The sequence below is a fragment of the Aegilops tauschii genome, chromosome 2 (assembly GCF_002575655.3).
Source record: "Aegilops tauschii subsp. strangulata cultivar AL8/78 chromosome 2, Aet v6.0, whole genome shotgun sequence".
Lineage (NCBI taxonomy): Eukaryota > Viridiplantae > Streptophyta > Magnoliopsida > Poales > Poaceae > Aegilops > Aegilops tauschii.
In genome coordinates this window covers 534,947,139-534,964,457 of record NC_053036.3, presented here as the reverse complement: position 1 = coordinate 534,964,457, position 17,319 = coordinate 534,947,139, and the positions used below count along the sequence as shown (strand labels likewise).

General features: G+C 46.0%; 2 protein-coding genes across 3 annotated transcripts; both read left to right on the top strand.

The window, feature by feature from the left end:
- The first annotated feature begins 1,328 nt into the window (after positions 1–1,328).
- LOC109766461 (peroxisomal 2,4-dienoyl-CoA reductase [(3E)-enoyl-CoA-producing]) lies at positions 1,329–3,757 on the top strand. Its single transcript, XM_020325225.4, has 5 exons — positions 1,329–1,724; positions 2,236–2,395; positions 2,664–2,833; positions 2,913–3,135; positions 3,451–3,757. Exons 1-5 carry the CDS (start codon positions 1,533–1,535, stop codon positions 3,603–3,605), a joined length of 900 nt encoding a protein of 299 aa, XP_020180814.1. The 5' UTR covers positions 1,329–1,532; the 3' UTR covers positions 3,606–3,757.
- A 1,484-nt stretch (positions 3,758–5,241) lies between these two features.
- Positions 5,242–8,017, top strand: LOC109766466 (MADS-box transcription factor 31-like). 2 transcript variants are annotated; one of them, XM_040401071.3, is made up of 8 exons: positions 5,243–5,343; positions 5,751–5,967; positions 6,642–6,711; positions 6,794–6,955; positions 7,067–7,108; positions 7,235–7,282; positions 7,373–7,584; positions 7,675–8,017. In XM_040401071.3, coding segments are annotated over exons 2-8 (723 nt in total). In that variant the 5' UTR covers positions 5,243–5,343; positions 5,751–5,779; the 3' UTR covers positions 7,676–8,017. The 2 variants fall into 2 exon arrangements, with proteins under 2 accessions (XP_020180820.1, XP_040257005.1); XM_020325231.3 differs by lacking the exon at positions 7,675–8,017 and having other exon boundaries at positions 5,242–5,343; positions 7,373–7,588.
- Positions 8,018–17,319: the final 9,302 nt, after the last annotated feature.

Sequence of the window (17,319 nt, the reverse complement as noted above, 5' to 3'; positions counted from 1 at the left end):
AGCACGATGCCTGACGCCTGGAGCAGCTCTCCGCCACCCCTTCCTCCAACACCACCACACTTGATGCCATTCCTTGCTCGAGGAGAAGCTCCTTTAGGGTTGGGTATTGCATATTTTAGAATTTTTTATGCCGAGAACCTGTGATATGCAAAAAGTCTGGCCGATTAATAGTCGACAAATAAAATCAATTAATCGATCAATTTTTGATTAATCTCTGCCCATAGGAAAGTTTCCTATGGTTTGGAAAATTCTGGAGTACGAATGAATTATAAAGAAAAGTTTCCTATGATTCCTAGTATTTAGGCCAATGTTCAAAATATCGGCCGATTCGGCAATTTATCGAGACTCTGTGGGTCAACGTTAAGATTATGCCATATCGGTTGTGTTGGTTTGCTGGGCAAATTTTGTCGGTATGCCAAGCGATTTATCAGGGATCTACCGATAAATTGGTTGGGTCTGTCCAGGCAGGAACCTAAACATTGGCCCTCCCCTCCATCTGCTTTCCGGACAAAACTCGCCCTGCTCGATAGGGTTTGGACACTACTCAGCATTTCACCACCATGCTCCCTATTCACCAGATGAAGCCACCCTGGCCGGTGCCAGCCCGGTCTAAGCTCCCAGCCCTCCAGATCTCCCCATTGTGTTCCCCCAGAGCTGAAGCAATATGGAGCCCTCCGCATCTCCCACCTCGCTGAAGAGCACGACGGCTGACGCCTGGAGCAGCTCTCCATCACCACCCTTTCCTCCAACAACATGATAGCCGCACCACCCCTTCCTCCAACAACACCGGACCTGATGCCATTCCTTGCTCGAGGAGAAGTTCCTCCAGGGTTGAGTATAGCATATTTTAGAATTTTTTGTCTTGAGAATCTGTGATTTGCAAAAAGTCTGGCCTATTAATAGTTGACAAATAAAATCAATTAGTCGAGCAATTTTTGATTAATCTCGGGCCCATAGGAAAGTGTCCTATGGTTTGCAAAACCAATCCCAAGTCCCCACCCGCTCGCAGCGAGCAAAGCAAGATGATTTCCCCGGACGCGGCCCGCAACGTCATTGGCAATGTCATCTCCTTCGGCCTCTTCCTCTCCCCTGTGTAAGCCGCGGCCGCCATCCCCCTCGTCCGCTTGTCCACTGGAGTACGAATGAATTATAAAGGAAAGTCTTCTATGGTTTAAATGTTCCGAATAAAAAAATTACTAATGGTTAGAATCCTTGAATTTCTTCGCAAAAAAGACCTAAAATTCTAACAAAGTTGTGAGCAGAAAATCCATGTCCAATGTGGTCGTAGTTTCTTTTTTCAACTTAGTGTGAGTCGTAGTTGGTATGCTCGGCTCAATTTGGTCCCATAGAAAAACCACAGCCACGAATCAGAGGAAATCCGGCAGCGCCGCGTGTGCGAAGACGAGTCCAAACACGGAACAAAGCCGGCGATTAGCGGCACACTGAGCTGGCATCTTGTGCTTCTCCGTCCGTCCGCGTCCACACCGGAGCTAGGAGGAGAGGAGGGGGAAGAAGAAGGCGTCGAGGAGGCGATGGCGACGGAGTCGCCGTTCCGGGCGGACGTGCTGAAGGGCAAGGCGGCGCTGGTCACCGGCGGCGGCTCCGGCATCTGCTTCGAGATCGCCGCCCAGCTCGCCCGCCACGGCGCCCACGTCGCCATCATGGGCCGCCGCCGCGAGGTCCTCGACAAGGCCGTCGCCGCCCTCCGCTCCGAGGGCCTTCGGGTGCGCCCAATCTGCTTTCCCCCTCCTCCTCTTCCGCTCCAATCCTACCTACCACCATCGCGCATGTTTCACCCACCTTGGTTCCTTGCTTAGGATCTGGCGCTCTCTGGTTGTCAGGTGGAAATGCTTTTGATCTTTCATCCGTTCCTTATTAGTAGTTGCGTGATAAGTAAACAAGAAAGGAAATCGCTGCGGATTTTGTATAGAACTTGTTGTTTTCTTATCTTGGTTCATCGAATCCAATAGCAATCGCGTTCTTATAGGGGATTTTGTATAGAAATTGTTGTTTAGGAAATGAAGTCAAACTGACTGTTTTCTCAAATGAAAGAGAAGTGCTCTATTAATCGGGTTGCACGGTGTACAATGCTTTGTACTTCGTGTGTCGTTGAATTGTGAAACCATATTCACAAAGCAAGATGTTCCCCACCATGATTAAATGAACTAGCCCCTTGTGTTTTGGGGGATAAAGTAGTGCTGGTCTGTACTAATGCTAGCTTGGTGTGGCGTGCAGGCTGTTGGATTTCAGGGAGATGTACGTAACCAGGAGGATGCAGCGAGAGTGCTTGCGTCGACCGTTGAGCATTTCGGCAAGCTTGACATTCTTGTCAACGGTGCAGCGGGCAACTTCCTTGCATCCCCGGAGGATCTCACACCCAAGGGATTCCGGACAGGTGCTTCCTTGTGCCATGTTCTTTTGGTTTACCTGAGAGTTGCTGTTTGATCCAATTGTGTGAATATTGGCAGCGCGAGCGCCATGAGAATTTTCTTGCATACTGTTTCAATAGTAATGCGCCCTTGCTAGTTTTTTGTGCAACTGTGCTAGGCTGCTTAGCTCAAGAAATCTTGTGCTGATAACTTGTCTTGTTATGTAAAAAACAACTAAATACTGAATATTTTTCTTTCAGAGAATTTAGTATTGACTAAATTATCTCTCTGCAGTTCTTGAGATTGACACTGTGGGTACATACACAATGTGCTATGAAGCCCTGAAGTATCTGAAAAAAGGTGGGCCAGGGAGGGGTCCCTCCACTGGTGGCCTCATCATTAACATAAGCGCGACACTGCATTACACTGCTTCTTGGTACCAAATTCATGTCTCCGCCGCTAAGGTACTTTTATCATGTTTTGATCCACTTTCAGAAAATGATTGAAATAGGTCACTTTTCCTGAGGATGTTGGCTTCTACAGGCAGGTGTTGATAGTATCACAAGAACGCTGGCTCTGGAATGGGGAACAGATTATGAAATTAGGGTCAATGGAATTGCACCAGGACCAATCGGAGGCACTCCAGGACTGAGGAAGCTTGCACCTGATGAAATGGGCAAGGGGAAAAGGGAAATGATGCCTTTATTTAAGTTGGGGGAGACACGGGACATAGCAATGGCCGCGCTCTATCTTGCTTCCGATGCTGGTCAGTTGTGTTCTTCAGCGTTCTTGTAACCAAATAACAGCAAGTTCTTTCAACTGTAAAAGTTCAATAAGCTGAGCATCCAATTACCTGGAGGTCATCTGAAAAATATTGCTATCACTAGTTTTATAAAATTAACAATCCCTGTTCTAAAATGTATGCTATTTTAACTCAATGAATACTTTCTTGCCTTATCATTGCCATTCCCAGGAACTGACACATACTACTAAATCTTTAAAATCTGCACAGTAATTCCGTAACGTCTTGTCCTTTATTAAAGAGTTAGCCATTTGATGTCTTCAACAATTCGTTGTGCAGGCAAATATGTAAATGGGACTACGCTGGTGGTTGATGGAGGGCTTTGGTTGAGTCACCCTCGCCACATCCCCAAGGAGGAAGTGAAGGAGCTCTCAAAGGTGATCGAGAAGAAGGTTAGGGCCTCTGGTGTAGGTGTACCCTCCAGCAAATTGTGATGACATCCTTGGTTTATGTCACTGTCTCACACATGTCATGTACCACCACCCTCAGTATTTGCTGTCAGCGGCTCAGCACCAACTTTATTGTGTACGTGGATCTTGTAACCTGCTGAGAACAATTGGTTTCAAATGAGCAACTTCAGTATTTACCTCTGTTGTTACTTGGCTAGAACCTGAAATATTCTGATTGATTTGTGATCCCGGTGTAAAGATGTCCACTGCCAGATATCCCCATGATTTGTGTAAAATATACACTTGTGCACAACTTGCGACGCCCTCCATATTGGCGATAAAAGTGTTATGTTTATTTGACCCCGGAACAAATTTTAGGGCAAAACTCGCGGCAAATATGTCGAAATGGGCAGCAAGAAGTTGTGACCGCTGCCGAGTCCAGGGAAGTGAGCCGCGTAGCCAAAGTTTGTCTTGAGAGAGAACCTGTATGTGTAACGCAACCCATGATAACAACAACTATATTCCTTAGCAGGTGTGAACATGGTTGGATCGTCCAACTCCAAGAGAAACAAAAAGGGTAGCCCATAGCCATAGGGATGTGGCCAGACGCTGACAGGCCCCATGAGAAGGGGAGCATAATTTCTTTGCCTTGCGAGCCAGTGTGATGGGTGCCTGGAGCTCCCTTGGAAGTACACAGTTTTTAGCAAGGGTATCTCTTCTGCCATCATGCTCTGCTGGTTCTCCTGATCACGACTCATGAATGAGCCCCGGTGCTTGGCAACGAAGTAAACCGGCATTTTTTCCCTTGGAACTTGAAAAATGAAAACCACATTAAAATACACTGAAATGCTCAACATCAGTGTGAGAACATGAAAGTTTCTGTGAAAAAATTACACAAGCAGTGTGAGCCTTCTCATCATCTGCTATCCTTTTAACACTCCATAGCAATGCTCCAGGAAAGTGCATTTGCAATGGAGTAGTAGTCACTGTCTCACTGAAACACCTTTGCAGAGAGATATCTGCAGATCATCTGCCATCTTTTAACACAAAATCTTAACTGATGACACTGGCAGGGGATATGTGTGTGTGTGTGTGTGTGTGACACATGCCATCATGCATTTGACCACGGCTGCATGCCTCTGCCTGGCACCCCAGTAGGTTAGGTGCAGTGTGGAGTGGACCAAGGGCCACCTTATGGAAAGCATTATTGCACCGAGTTATTCCCTGCCTTGGCCAGTTCTAGGTCGGTCTTCTTACAGGAGTAGCCTGGATGCAAGCCTCACCTCCCTTGCCATGTCCAGTAAGAGGCGGTTACCAGTCCACAGCACCCACATTTCCGGCCATCTGGTACCGTCTCTCATGCACACTGAAACTCACACTTTGCACTTCATCAACACGCATTATTAATCTTGTGCTGCATTGTTTGAGATGCCCGCCCTAATGGTGCTAATTTGAGGGCACACATTAGCGCGATTTACGGGTAGATTCCGTGGGCTGTGCATACATGCCACAATAATAGTCTCCTTGTGCAGGGTATTTGATTTAGGGCATAAACTGCAGGAGGTTAAGTTGGCCACATTGCCTGATTTAATTATTCTCTTTTCCTTATTGTGTGAAATGTTTATTTGCTGCATCAGTATATAGTGGGACAGCCTGACAAGAGACGATGAGAATATTAGTAGTCTTTGAGGCATGAAACAAGAACTTTCCAGACTTATAAAAGGTTCCCCTGGCCCCTTTGCTCTCCCCCTCCATCTTCTGAAGAAGCACACGCAGTCCACAGGTAATGCCTCTCCTCTTTGGACTTCTACCTCTCTTGCTCTGCAGCACACACTCTCTGCAAGAACATGTCTTGCAAATGCTACTCTTTTACTCTTCACAGCATATGGTTTCTCCTGTCTATGCATACAGTTTTCTGTGCCGCATCTCATGCATTTGAAGCCATTTGATGTGCGTGGTGCTTGGATTCGACTTTAACATTGTGGAGCTTGGAAGAAGTAGTTTCTTTTATGACATACCTTTGCTTCTGTACTCTTGCTTTTCAAACCATCTGCTTGACCTTGCTTCCTGCACTTGAAGCCATTCGGTGCATCTCTACTCTGCATTTGAAGCCATTTACTTGATTCTCATCCTGGATGAACGTAGCGTAGGCATCATGATTTGACGAGCTCTCTCTGGTTTGTTGCATAGGAGGAGAAGAGATCCACTGAGCTGAAGCAATGGGGCGTGGGAAAGTGGAGCTCAAGAAGATCGAGAACACGACGAGCAGGCAGGTCACCTTCTCCAAGAGGCGGATGGGGCTGCTCAAGAAGGCAAACGAGCTGGCCATTCTTTGTGATGCGCAGGTTGGGGTGATCGTATTCTCCGGCAGTGGCAAGATGTACGAGTACGCCAGCCCTCCATGGAGGTGAGTAAAACATCTCTGCACACCAGTTCAACCACTGCATATTTCTCTGAAATTTGATCTTTCTCTGCTCCTCTTGGCTTGAGGGGAAATGGGTATTTTTGATATTGTTGAGGTCTCATAATGTTGTTCTAGGGTTGTCAGATTCAGTTAGTCTTGCAGTTTTTCTCAATGTGTATAGTTTTTTTTTTGAACTTTTTGTTGGGAACTTCCAACTCCTGTTGTTGATAATCTGCACGTTTTAGTAATGAAGTCAAGATGAATTTAAAAGTATACGAAGAACCGACGATGATCAAGTATGCCCTGCCTGTTTTCTTTTCCTTTTTGTGTGTGGCAGGACCGCAAACACCAGTTCAATTACTGCGTGTTCTCTGCAATCCGATCTTTCTCTGCTCCTCTTGGCTTGAGGGGAAATGGAAATTTTGGATACTGTTCAGGTCCCATAATGTTTGTTATAGAGTTGTCATGACGTTCTTTTGTACGTCCAGTTAGTCTTCTGCAGTTTTTCTCAATGTGTATACTTCCTGTTGAACTTTTTGTTGGGAACTTCCAACTTCTCTTGTTGCTAATCTGAACGTTTTAGTAATGAAATCAAGATCAATTTGAAAGTATGTGAAGAACAGCTGATGATCAACTAAGCCCCGCCTGTTTTTTCTTCTCCTTTTTGTGTGTGGCAGGATTGCAAACATCTTTGACAGGTACCTGAAAGCCCCCAGCACCCGCTTTGATGAGATGGACGTCCAGCAGGTACACCAGTTTAGGTCAAACCAATTAACATCGTTAGTTTCTACTGGTTTTACCTAATAATCTTCTTTTCTTTTCGATGAAGAAAATCATCCATGAGATGACAAGGATGAAGGACGAGAGCAACAGGCTGAAGATCATCATGAGGCAGTACATGGGCGAGGACCTGGGCTCGCTGACCCTGCAAGACGTGAGCAATCTTGAGCAGCAGATCGAGTTCTCCCTCTACAAAGTTCGCCTTAGGAAGGTAACCACCCAGCAACACGATGCAACAGTTCTATAGGTTCTTTTATTACTCTATATGAAACTCTGCATTCCTCCGTGCCCAGTGCTAATGCCCTAATTTAATTTGTTGCAGCAACAGCTACTTGACCAGCAGCTGCTGGAGATGCGCCAGAGGGTATGCGAAACACGATGCATTGATTTGTCCAGCATTCCTGACATCCTTTATCACACCCTTTTTCTTTTCTTTTCTTTTTGTAAATAGTTGTTTTTTGATGGAGTTTTGTGGATTTCATTGTGACAGGAGATGCACATGTCAGAGGACCAGAGCAGCAGCTACATGTTCCACATGGTAACACATCTCAGCTTAATTTCTCTTGAGATGCTTTCGTGTTGCAATTTATTCACCCTTGATGAATTTGTTTGTGTCTGTCAAAAAAAGAATCCGGCGAGGGATCAGCCGGGCCAGCCGGCCGACGTGATGAACCCGAAGCTGTTCCCTCTGTGGGACGTGGGCGACCAGATCTACGGCCAGGACGCCGAGTCCTCCATGACGGCTCTCAAGCTCTCGCCGCAGCTGCAGGAGTACAAGCTCCAGCCGGTGCAGCCCAACCTGCAGGAGGGCAACCTCCATGGCTACGTCCTCCGCCTCTGGTAAGCATCGTATATCATATGCGGGGGCGTCATTGGAATCCGTGCGCAAGTTCGTCTGACCTGACCAGCTGCATCCGTCTCTGCCTGCAGATTTCGGGGCATGCGCGATGGACCTGACAGACGCTACTGATGGAGGATGATGAGCAGAGCTTCCCAGTCTGAATCTGCTCTGGAACGGCGTTCTAACCAGCTTATTACATTATCTTACTGCATTATGTGGGGTATTAACTGCTATTGCGTTTGCTAGATTACGTTTCATGATGCTTGTAAATGAGGAGTGTGCCACCTGATTTGTGTGCCTTGAGGAACTACTACCTCTGTTTCTGTCAAGAAGATGTGTTGTGACCCGGAGTGGTTATGCCCTGCATTGCTGTTCCCAAAGAAATCTGTGGCAAGTAGTACCCTATATTATGATGTCTGTTTGCTTTTGTGATGCACACTGCGATTGCTGCATTCTTTTGTGTGGAGACATCATGTGAAATTCGTAGAATTGCACTCAAGCTGCAGCGTGAAAAGAAATATGATCCGCATGATTCCAAAGTCGTAGTAACAAACAAGAAAATGGAATTTTATTTTATGGCGCATCGATTCATAGAAAATCTAAATCCTTATTCGAATATGTAATAGACGCTGTTTGGTTGAATGTGGCGTGCAAAAAATAAAATAAAATATATTTAAAAGTTTCAAAAAATGTCATCTTTTCTCTATAAATACATATGCATATTCTTCAAGTATGTATAAAATTTCATCAACTAATTTTATTATTTGCATGCTACACAAAAAAGACAAATATCTGACATAAATACTACAAAGAAAAAGCCTATTTTAATCTGTGTATTTGTCTTTTTTTGTGTGCATCACATATGAATATATATGTTCATGAAATTTTATACATGTATGCTACAAGTATATGTCTACATGAAAACTTTTTTTCAGATTTTTCCGAGATGTGAAAAAGGTATTTTTGCTGAAAATAATAATAAAGAGCTCAATGGAGCTTGGCCTCTGCAGGCACTTTTTGCTGCTGAAAATAATAATAAAGAGCTCAATAGAGCTTGGCCTCTGCAGGCACTTTTCGCTGTTTGGTTGTACTGAGAGAGAGAGAGAGAGAGAGAGAGAGAGAGAGAGAGAGAGAGAGAGAGAGAGAGAGAGAGAGAGAGTTTTCCATGAGGTTCGGCTTAATGTTTTTTTTGGAAAGTATAGTCAACAAAAAATAAATGCATAAGTTATAATCTTAAAACCAAACAAGCTCCGCAATAATGGTTCGAATAAGAATCCTTCCAAGTCATGTGATGTTCCTTTCAATCAAATAGTTCCTTACAGAAATTTAGTTGCAAGCTTTCTAAAAATTGTCATAGTTGTGTGACCAGATGCAAATCAGTCTCAAAAGAGTTATTTCTGAGATTAACATAGTTTCCACCACACAGGTTAGACAAAGAAGTGCATCATTATAAATTAAAACAAGATAAAGGCAACTCCAACGTGGATCATCAAAACCGACCTCATCAAATGTTCGCGGACACGTCCGGATGTCTTCACGAAGAACGATAGGGAGAGGCCATCTAAACGATGTCACCAAATGTCCGCCCCTGGTTAAGCCTCCTCCATTTGACATGCATATCTAGATCAATACCAATTTAAGCATATGTTTAATAGTTGCAAACCTATGCAATCACAACCAAAAAACACCGAAAGTTCAAAAAGTTTTTACATCGAATGATCCCAAAAGTTGCTAGTCTGGATGTCTGTGCGAGAGACCTTCTCCGGTCCAGTTGTCCATGGCAAAGACCTCACTCTTCGGCTGGTCCGGCCTCCTCCGTTTGCACGAAGTTCTTCAATATGCTCGCATAATATACTTGTACAATCTTCGCCGCATCGGGATCCAAGTCCAACGTCTTCACGAACAACATTTTGGAGTCCTCTGAAGCGGCCTTGATCTGAAGCTTCTTCTCTTGGAGCTTGAGTTTCTTGTCTTGCTTCTCCATGAGCATGCGAAACCTCCATGCCTTCTTTTCCCCCTTCACATCATTGCGCGCTACCCTTGCCTCCTTCTTGGTCATGATGTCCTTTAACTTATCCATCATCTTGGCCGCCACCCCTTCTTGCTTCTTCTTATCATCCTCCCACATCTTCCCCCGGTTCCTAATCATCTTATTGGTCGGAGCACTAGTAGGAAAAGGGGCTTAGGTCACAGGACAGTTTTCACATTAGCCCCGATTCAGTCACGAACCGGGACTAATGTGAGCATTGGTCCCGGTTCGTGCGGCCAGGGACCTGCCGGGCCTCGTGGGGGCATTGGTCCCGGTTCGTCCGGACCCTTTGGTCCCGGTTGGTGGGACAAACCGGGACCAATGGGCCACGCTCCTGGCCCACCACCCTTTAGTCCCGGTTCCTACCACAAACCGGGACTAAAGGCCTGGTCCTAGTTGCGGCCAGTGTTTAGTCCCACCTCGCCAACCGAAGGGCGCTCACATCAGTTTATAAGGCCGTCCCTATCTGCCTTGTTGAGCTTCTCTTAAAGTGAAAATAGATGCCCTTATACAGGAAATTTGACCTAAATTCATAGTAAATTTCATAGAAATTTATTATGAATTTAGGTTGAATTTTCTCTATAAGCACATCTATGTTCATTTTTTTATATTTATAAAATAAATAAACCTTAATAAAATAAATAAAACTAAATAAACCTTAATAAAATAAAATAAAATAAACTATAGTAACTACAATAAATAAACCTTAATAAATTAAGTAAAAATAGCAGTAGTAAAATAAATAAAAATAAAATAATTAAAGTAAAATACATAAGTAATTAGAAATAAAAAGGAATTTAAAGTAAAATACAGCAATTTGGTTGGTTGATCCCAAAAAAAAGGAATTTGGTTGGTTTTCTTGAAGCCCTAGCTTGTTGTGCCGTCCTATTCTCTCAATGCAATTTAGCAAATGCTACTATAGTACAGTAAAGGGCACAAAGAAAAAGCACGCAGTGAAGGAAAATACCTCCATATCAAAGCTGCTACTTATCTTGTTGGTTATCAGGATGTGGATATGTAGAATTTTCTCTAGCCACGGCAACAGACATGCATTCATCGAGGGGGTTCACTACAGAACAAAATAAATGCTGACGTTAGTTGTTGATGGTACGTTTGACATCCCTGAGAGACTAGATAATGAAAAGATGAATCGCCAAACCTGGATGAACAAAGACGCTACCAAGTGGATGAATCTGATGGCCTGTCCTCCCTTGAAGATCATGCGTCCTCCCTTGAAGGCGCCACCAGGGCCATGGACGCCTCATACACCGCCGCCGACGTGTTGTAGTGATGAGGTATCGTGCAGGATCTGACACAGGATCACCTTCAGGCAAGATGAATAGGTCTTCAGGGGCACGACGGCCGGCCACAACAGGCCCCTGCCATGGACGGCGCCGCCCGAGCCACAGCCGCTCGCCAGCTCGCCTCTGGAGCAGTCCAAGCTTATCCGCGAGCTCGTCCACTAGTGCCCGTCGCCGCCACGACGTCCTGCAGGCTAGAGAACGGCGGTTCGCCGTTCTTATCCACGGCCGCCGTTGGAACCGACTCCGGCCGCCTATATAAGGAGCCCCCGAGTCCGTCCAGTCCCTCAGGCGACCTCAAGCCACCCCACCTAGCACCCCCATAGCAGGCAATCGACCAGGGAGGGTCTTCTTCCCCATCTCCGGCCAGTACAGCCGCCGCCACCCTCCGGTCCATTCAGTCGCAACTAGAGCCCCCCCCGTCCGTATAGCACCACCATCCTCCTCCCCTCGACCGTGCGGAGCCGCCCAAACCCTCAGCTGCGTCGGGGAACCACCGTAGGCCAAAGCCCCAAACCTCCCGAAGCTGCCGTCCGCCGCGGAGCTCGCCGCCGGCGACTCCCTCCATCCCCGCCACCTCCTCGACCACCGGGAGGACCGCCCCGGCCTGGCGGATCCATCCCCGCCCTCAGGACCCCGCGAGGAGCCGCCGTTCGCCGGCGTTGATCGCCGGAGCCCCGCCTCTGTTCGGCCAGAGGAGGAAGGAGGCGGGGGCAACTGGTCAAACCTGACCAGTGGGCCCAAGGGACCCACTGTCAGTGACCCACGAGCCGATCCACGCGGGTTAAGTGGAGGATCTGACACAGGATCACCTTCAGGCAAGATGAATAGGTCTTCAGGGGCACGACGGCAGCGGTGGTGCCATGGCCGGGACTGGTGACGACGGCGGCGGCGAGCGAGCGGGAGGGTGGCGGCGGCTGCGTGCGAGTGGGAGGCCGGAGGATCACCACTCATTGTGCTCGACATATCACTACAAGAAACCTGTTAATCCATGATGGATTTCTAATGACATTTTTGGAAACTCTCATCGATGACCTGGTAAAACCCCACAAGCCCGGTGAAAGCCCACTAAAGCCCGTCTAACCGTTCCCGTATAAAAACTTAACCCTAAATTCCCTCCTCGGCCCCTGCATCGTGTCCCACAGCACGTCGCCACCCCTCGTCCCTCCCACAGCTCGTAAACCTTAATAAAATAAAATAAACTATAGTAACTACAATAAATAAACCTTAATAAATTAAGTAAAAATAGCAGCAGTAAAATAAATAAAAATAGCAGCAGTAAAATAAATAAAAATAAAATAATTAAAGTAAAATACACAAGTAATTATAAATAAAATAAATAAGTTTTTTGTTGTAAGTAGAAACAAAACAAAACAAATAAAGCAAAAGAGAAAAAAAAAACAGAGGAAAAAAATTATGCCACCTACTGGGCCACCACGGCTTGAATATGACTAGAAACCCATCCATGGGCCAGGATTCAGGCCCGCAGACCAGTACGCCCACAGGCAAATAGTGACAGAATAGGCCCGTAAGCCTGCATTTGAGAGGAGCTCGAAGTGGTCAGCGCAGCTGCGCTTATAAACCACTGTCGAAGCCTCTCGGCTAGCGAGGCGGGACTAAACATCCCACCGCACCGCGCCAGTTCCAGCACAAGGCCTTTGGTCCCGGTTGGTGCCACCAACCGGGACCAATGCCCCCTTTAGTCCCGGTTGGTGGCACCAATCGGGACCAATGAGTTCCCTATATATACCCCATCGCCACAGCAGAGCACTCCAGAGTGCTCTGTTTTTTCTGGCCGACGAGGGGAGGGCATTTGGGTGCTCTAGCTCACCTCCTATGCACATGAGGTGTTCGATGAAATGTCTGAGCCACACTAGTTAATCTTTGTCCTCTCGAAACTCGACCTCCGAGCTCCATTTTCCCCGAGATTTGTCTAGGTTTAGCGGTCCGTCACGTCCCGTCCCCGTCTTCACCGCCGTCGATCGCCCGCGCCGATCTCGTCGCCAGCACCACCGTGGTGAGCCTCTTGTTCTTATCTTCTTTCTGAAAGGAAAAAAAATTCTTACTTTAGATAGTTACTTGTCTAATTTTGTTACTTTTATTATTCCTTCTTATTACATAGTGCGATGGTTTTGGTATCCGCCCCCGTCGGCCCTCGTCCTGTCTATGATTCGGATGTGGTATATATTATCTTTTTATAACTATTTGATTCATTTATTGTTTATGACAAATATACCGACCAACGTGACATAGATTTTATTTATCTAGGAGGTGGTTGAACCAGAAATTCCAACTGACCCTATTGTCGAGAGGTTAAATTTAGTTGAAAAAGAAAACAATTACTTGAAGGAAAAAATAAAAAAAATTGAGGAGGAGAAGATGATATTGGAGTTGCATGTTGCGGATGTCGTCGATGATCACAAGATCAAGATGGATGCAATGCGCTTGAAGATTAGAAAGATTAGAAAATATGCCATTCATACCGAGGCTTGGTATCATTATGCCGTTGGATCAATTGTTACCTTGGTTGCGATTATGATCGCATTTGTTTTCGCATTGAAATGTTTTACATAGTTTCAATGTATGGTTTAATTAATTAGATGCTCTGGAGAGCTATATATATGTTGTTAGATGAGAACTATGTATGTACTTTGGTTCTAATGTGATGATGAACTTCTATTAATTTGGTCACTTAATTATCTATTCATGATGTTCTGTAATGGTTTTTGACACACTTAATTATATATAATGCACGCAGATGAACCGGCAATGGATGTACGGTGACAGACACAACTCCGAGTACATTAAGGGCGTGCATGATTTTCTCGAAGTGGCTGAGGCAAACAAGAAGAATGGTTTTATGTGTTGTCCATGCCCTATATGTGGGAATACGAAGTCTTACTCTGACCGGAAAATCCTTCACACCCACCTGCTTTACAAGGGTTTCATGTCACACTATAATGTTTGGACGAGGCACGGAGAAATAGGGGTTATGATGGAAGACGGCGAAGAAGAAGAGGACGATGACAACTATGTGCCCCCTGAATACGGTGATGCTGCAGCGGGGGAAGCTGCTGAAGATCAAGAGGAACCAGACGATGTGCCCAATGATGCTGCAAGGGGGGAAGCTGTTGAAGATCAAGAGGAACCAGTGCCCGATGATGATGATCTCCGCCGGGTCATAGTCGATGCAAGGACGCAATGCGAAAGTCAAAAGGAGAAGCTGAAGTTCGATCGCATGTTAGAGGATCACAAAAAAGGGTTGTACCCCAATTGCGAAGATGGCAACACAAAGCTCGGTACCGTACTGGAATTGCTGCAGTGGAAGGCAGAGAATGCTGTGCCTGACAAAGGATTTGAGAAGCTATTGAAAATATTGAAGAAGAAGCTTCCAAAGGATAACGAATTGCCCGACAGTACATACGCAGCAAAGAAGGTCGTATGCCCTCTAGGATTGGAGGTGCAGAAGATACATGCATGCCCTAATGACTGCATCCTCTACCGCGGTGCGTACAAGGATCTGAACGCATGCCCGGTATGCGGTGCATTGCGGTATAAGATCAGACGAGATGACCCTGGTGATGTTGACGGCGAGCCCCCCAGGAAGAGGGTTCCTGCGAAGGTGATGTGGTATGCTCCTATAATACCACGGTTGAAACGTCTGTTCAGAAACGAAGAGCATGCCAAGTTGATGCGATGGCACAGTGAGGACTGTAAGAAAGACGGGAAGTTGAGAGCACCCGCTGACGGGTCGCAGTGGAGAAAAATCGAGAGAAAGTACTGGGCTGAGTTTGCAGCTGACCCAAGGAACGTATGGTTTGGTTTAAGCGCGGATGGCATTAATCCTTTCGGGGAGCAGAGCAGCAATCACATCACCTGGCCCGTGACTCTATGTATGTATAACCTTCCTCCTTGGATGTGCATGAAGCGGAAGTTCATTATGATGCCAGTTCTCATCCAAGGCCCTAAGCAACCCGGCAACGACATTGATGTGTACCTAAGGCCATTAGTTGAAAAACTTTTACAGCTGTGGAATGGAAACGGTGTACGTACGTGGGATGAGCACAAATAGGAGGAATTTAACCTGCACGCGTTGCTGTTTGTAACCATCAACGATTGGCCCGCTCTCAGTAACCTTTCAGGACAGACAAACAAGGGATACCACGCATGCACGCACTGTTTAGATGACACTGAAAGTATATACCTGGACAAAAGCAGGAAGAATGTGTACCTGGGCCATCGTCGATTTCTTCCGACCAACCATCAATGTCGAAAGAAAGGCAAGCATTTCAAAGGCGAGGCAGATCACCGGAAGAAGCCCGCCATGCGTACCGGTGATCACGTACTTGCTATGGTCAATGATTTACACGTAATCTTTGGAAAGGGTCCCGGCGGACTAGCTGTTCCGAATGACGCTGAGGGACACGCACCCATGTGGAAGAAGAAATCTATATTTTGGGACCTACCCTACTGGAAAGAGCTAGAGGTCCGCTCTTCAATCGACGTGATGCACGTGACGAAGAACCTTTGCGTGAACCTGCTAGGCTTCTTGGGCGTGTATGGGAAGACAAAAGATACACCTGAGGCACGGGAGGACCTGCAACGTTTGCACGAAAAAGACGGCATGCCTCCGAAGCAGTATGAAGGCCCTGCCAGCTACGCTCTTACGAAAGAAGAGAAAGAAATCTTCTTTGAATGCCTGCTCAGTATGAAGGTCCCGACTGGCTTCTCGTCGAATATAAAGGGAATAATAAATATGCCAGAGAAAAAGTTCCAGAACCTAAAGTCTCATGACTGCCACGTGATTATGACGCAACTGCTTCCGGTTGCATTGAGGGGGCTTCTACCGGAAAACGTCCGATTAGCCATTGTGAAGCTATGTGCATTCCTCAATGCAATCTCTCAGAAGGTGATCGATCCAGAAATCATACCAAGGCTAAGGAGTGATGTGGAGCAATGTCTTGTCAGTTTCGAGCTGGTGTTCCCACCATCCTTCTTCAATATCATGACGCACGTCCTAGTTCATCTAGTCGACGAGATAGTCATTCTGGGGCCCGTATTTCTACACAATATGTTCCCCTTTGAGAGGTTCATGGGAGTCCTAAAGAAATATGTCCGTAACCGCGCTAGGCCAGAAGGAAGCATCTCCATGGGCCATCAAACAGAGGATGTCATTGGGTTTTGTGTTGACTTCATTCCTGGCCTTAAGAAGATAGGTCTCCCTAAATCGCGGTATGAGGGGAGACTGACTGGAAAAGGCACGCTTGGAGGGGGGGACTCAATAATATGCAGGGACGGATATTCTTGGTCTCAAGCACACTACACAGTTCTACAGAACTCTACCTTGGTGACCCTGTATGTCGATGAACACAAGAACAGTCTACGCTCCAAACACCCGGAGCAGTGTGACGACTGGATTACATGTGAACACATCAGGACTTTCAGCAGTTGGTTGGAAACACGTCTTAGAGGTGACACCACTGTTTGTGATGAGTTGTACTCGTTGTCCAGGGGGCCATCTTCGACTGTATTGACTTACAAAGGATACGAGATAAATGGGAATACATTTTACACGATCGCCCAAGATCAAAAGAGCACCAACCAAAACAGCAGTGTCCGCTTTGATGCAGCAACCGAGAGGGGAAAGGACACATATTATGGTTACATAATGGACATATGGAAACTTGACTACGGACATGATTTTAAGGTCCCTTTGTTTAAGTGCAAATGGGTCAATCTGTCAGGAGGCAGGGTACAGGTAGACCCACAGTACGGAATGACAACAGTGGATCTGAACAATCTTGGGTACACTGACGAACCGTTCGTCCTAGCCAATGATGTGGCACAGGTTATCTATGTGAAGGACATGTCTACCAGACCGAGGAAAAGAAAAGATAAGGAAGCGAATACATCATACGATGAGCCAAAGCGGCACATAGTTCTTTCAGGAAAAAGGGACATTGTGGGAGTGGAGGGCAAGACAGACATGTCTGAAGATTATGAAAAGTTTCATGAAATTCCTCCCTTCAAAGTCAAGGCTGACCCAAGGATCCTGATAAACGATGAAGATTATCCATGGTTACGGCGCAATAAGCAAATGACACAAGCGAAGAAAAAATGAAGACTTTCTCCCGCAACTATTATAATGATACCATGCCAACTTTGTAATAGATGAGTATGATACCATTGTCCGTTTTGTACAAGAAGTGCATCTAGTTTTTGCCGTAACCCTCTCAACTTTCTTGCACATGCTATGTGGATGAAATGATGATACCATGCCAACTTTCAACCTTTTCAGAGTTCATTTGAAATGCTTTTCAATTTTAGGGTCTTATAGCTCAAAATAATTAGTAAATGCATGAAAAATAACAGGCCAAAAATTAAAAATTATGCCACCTACTGGG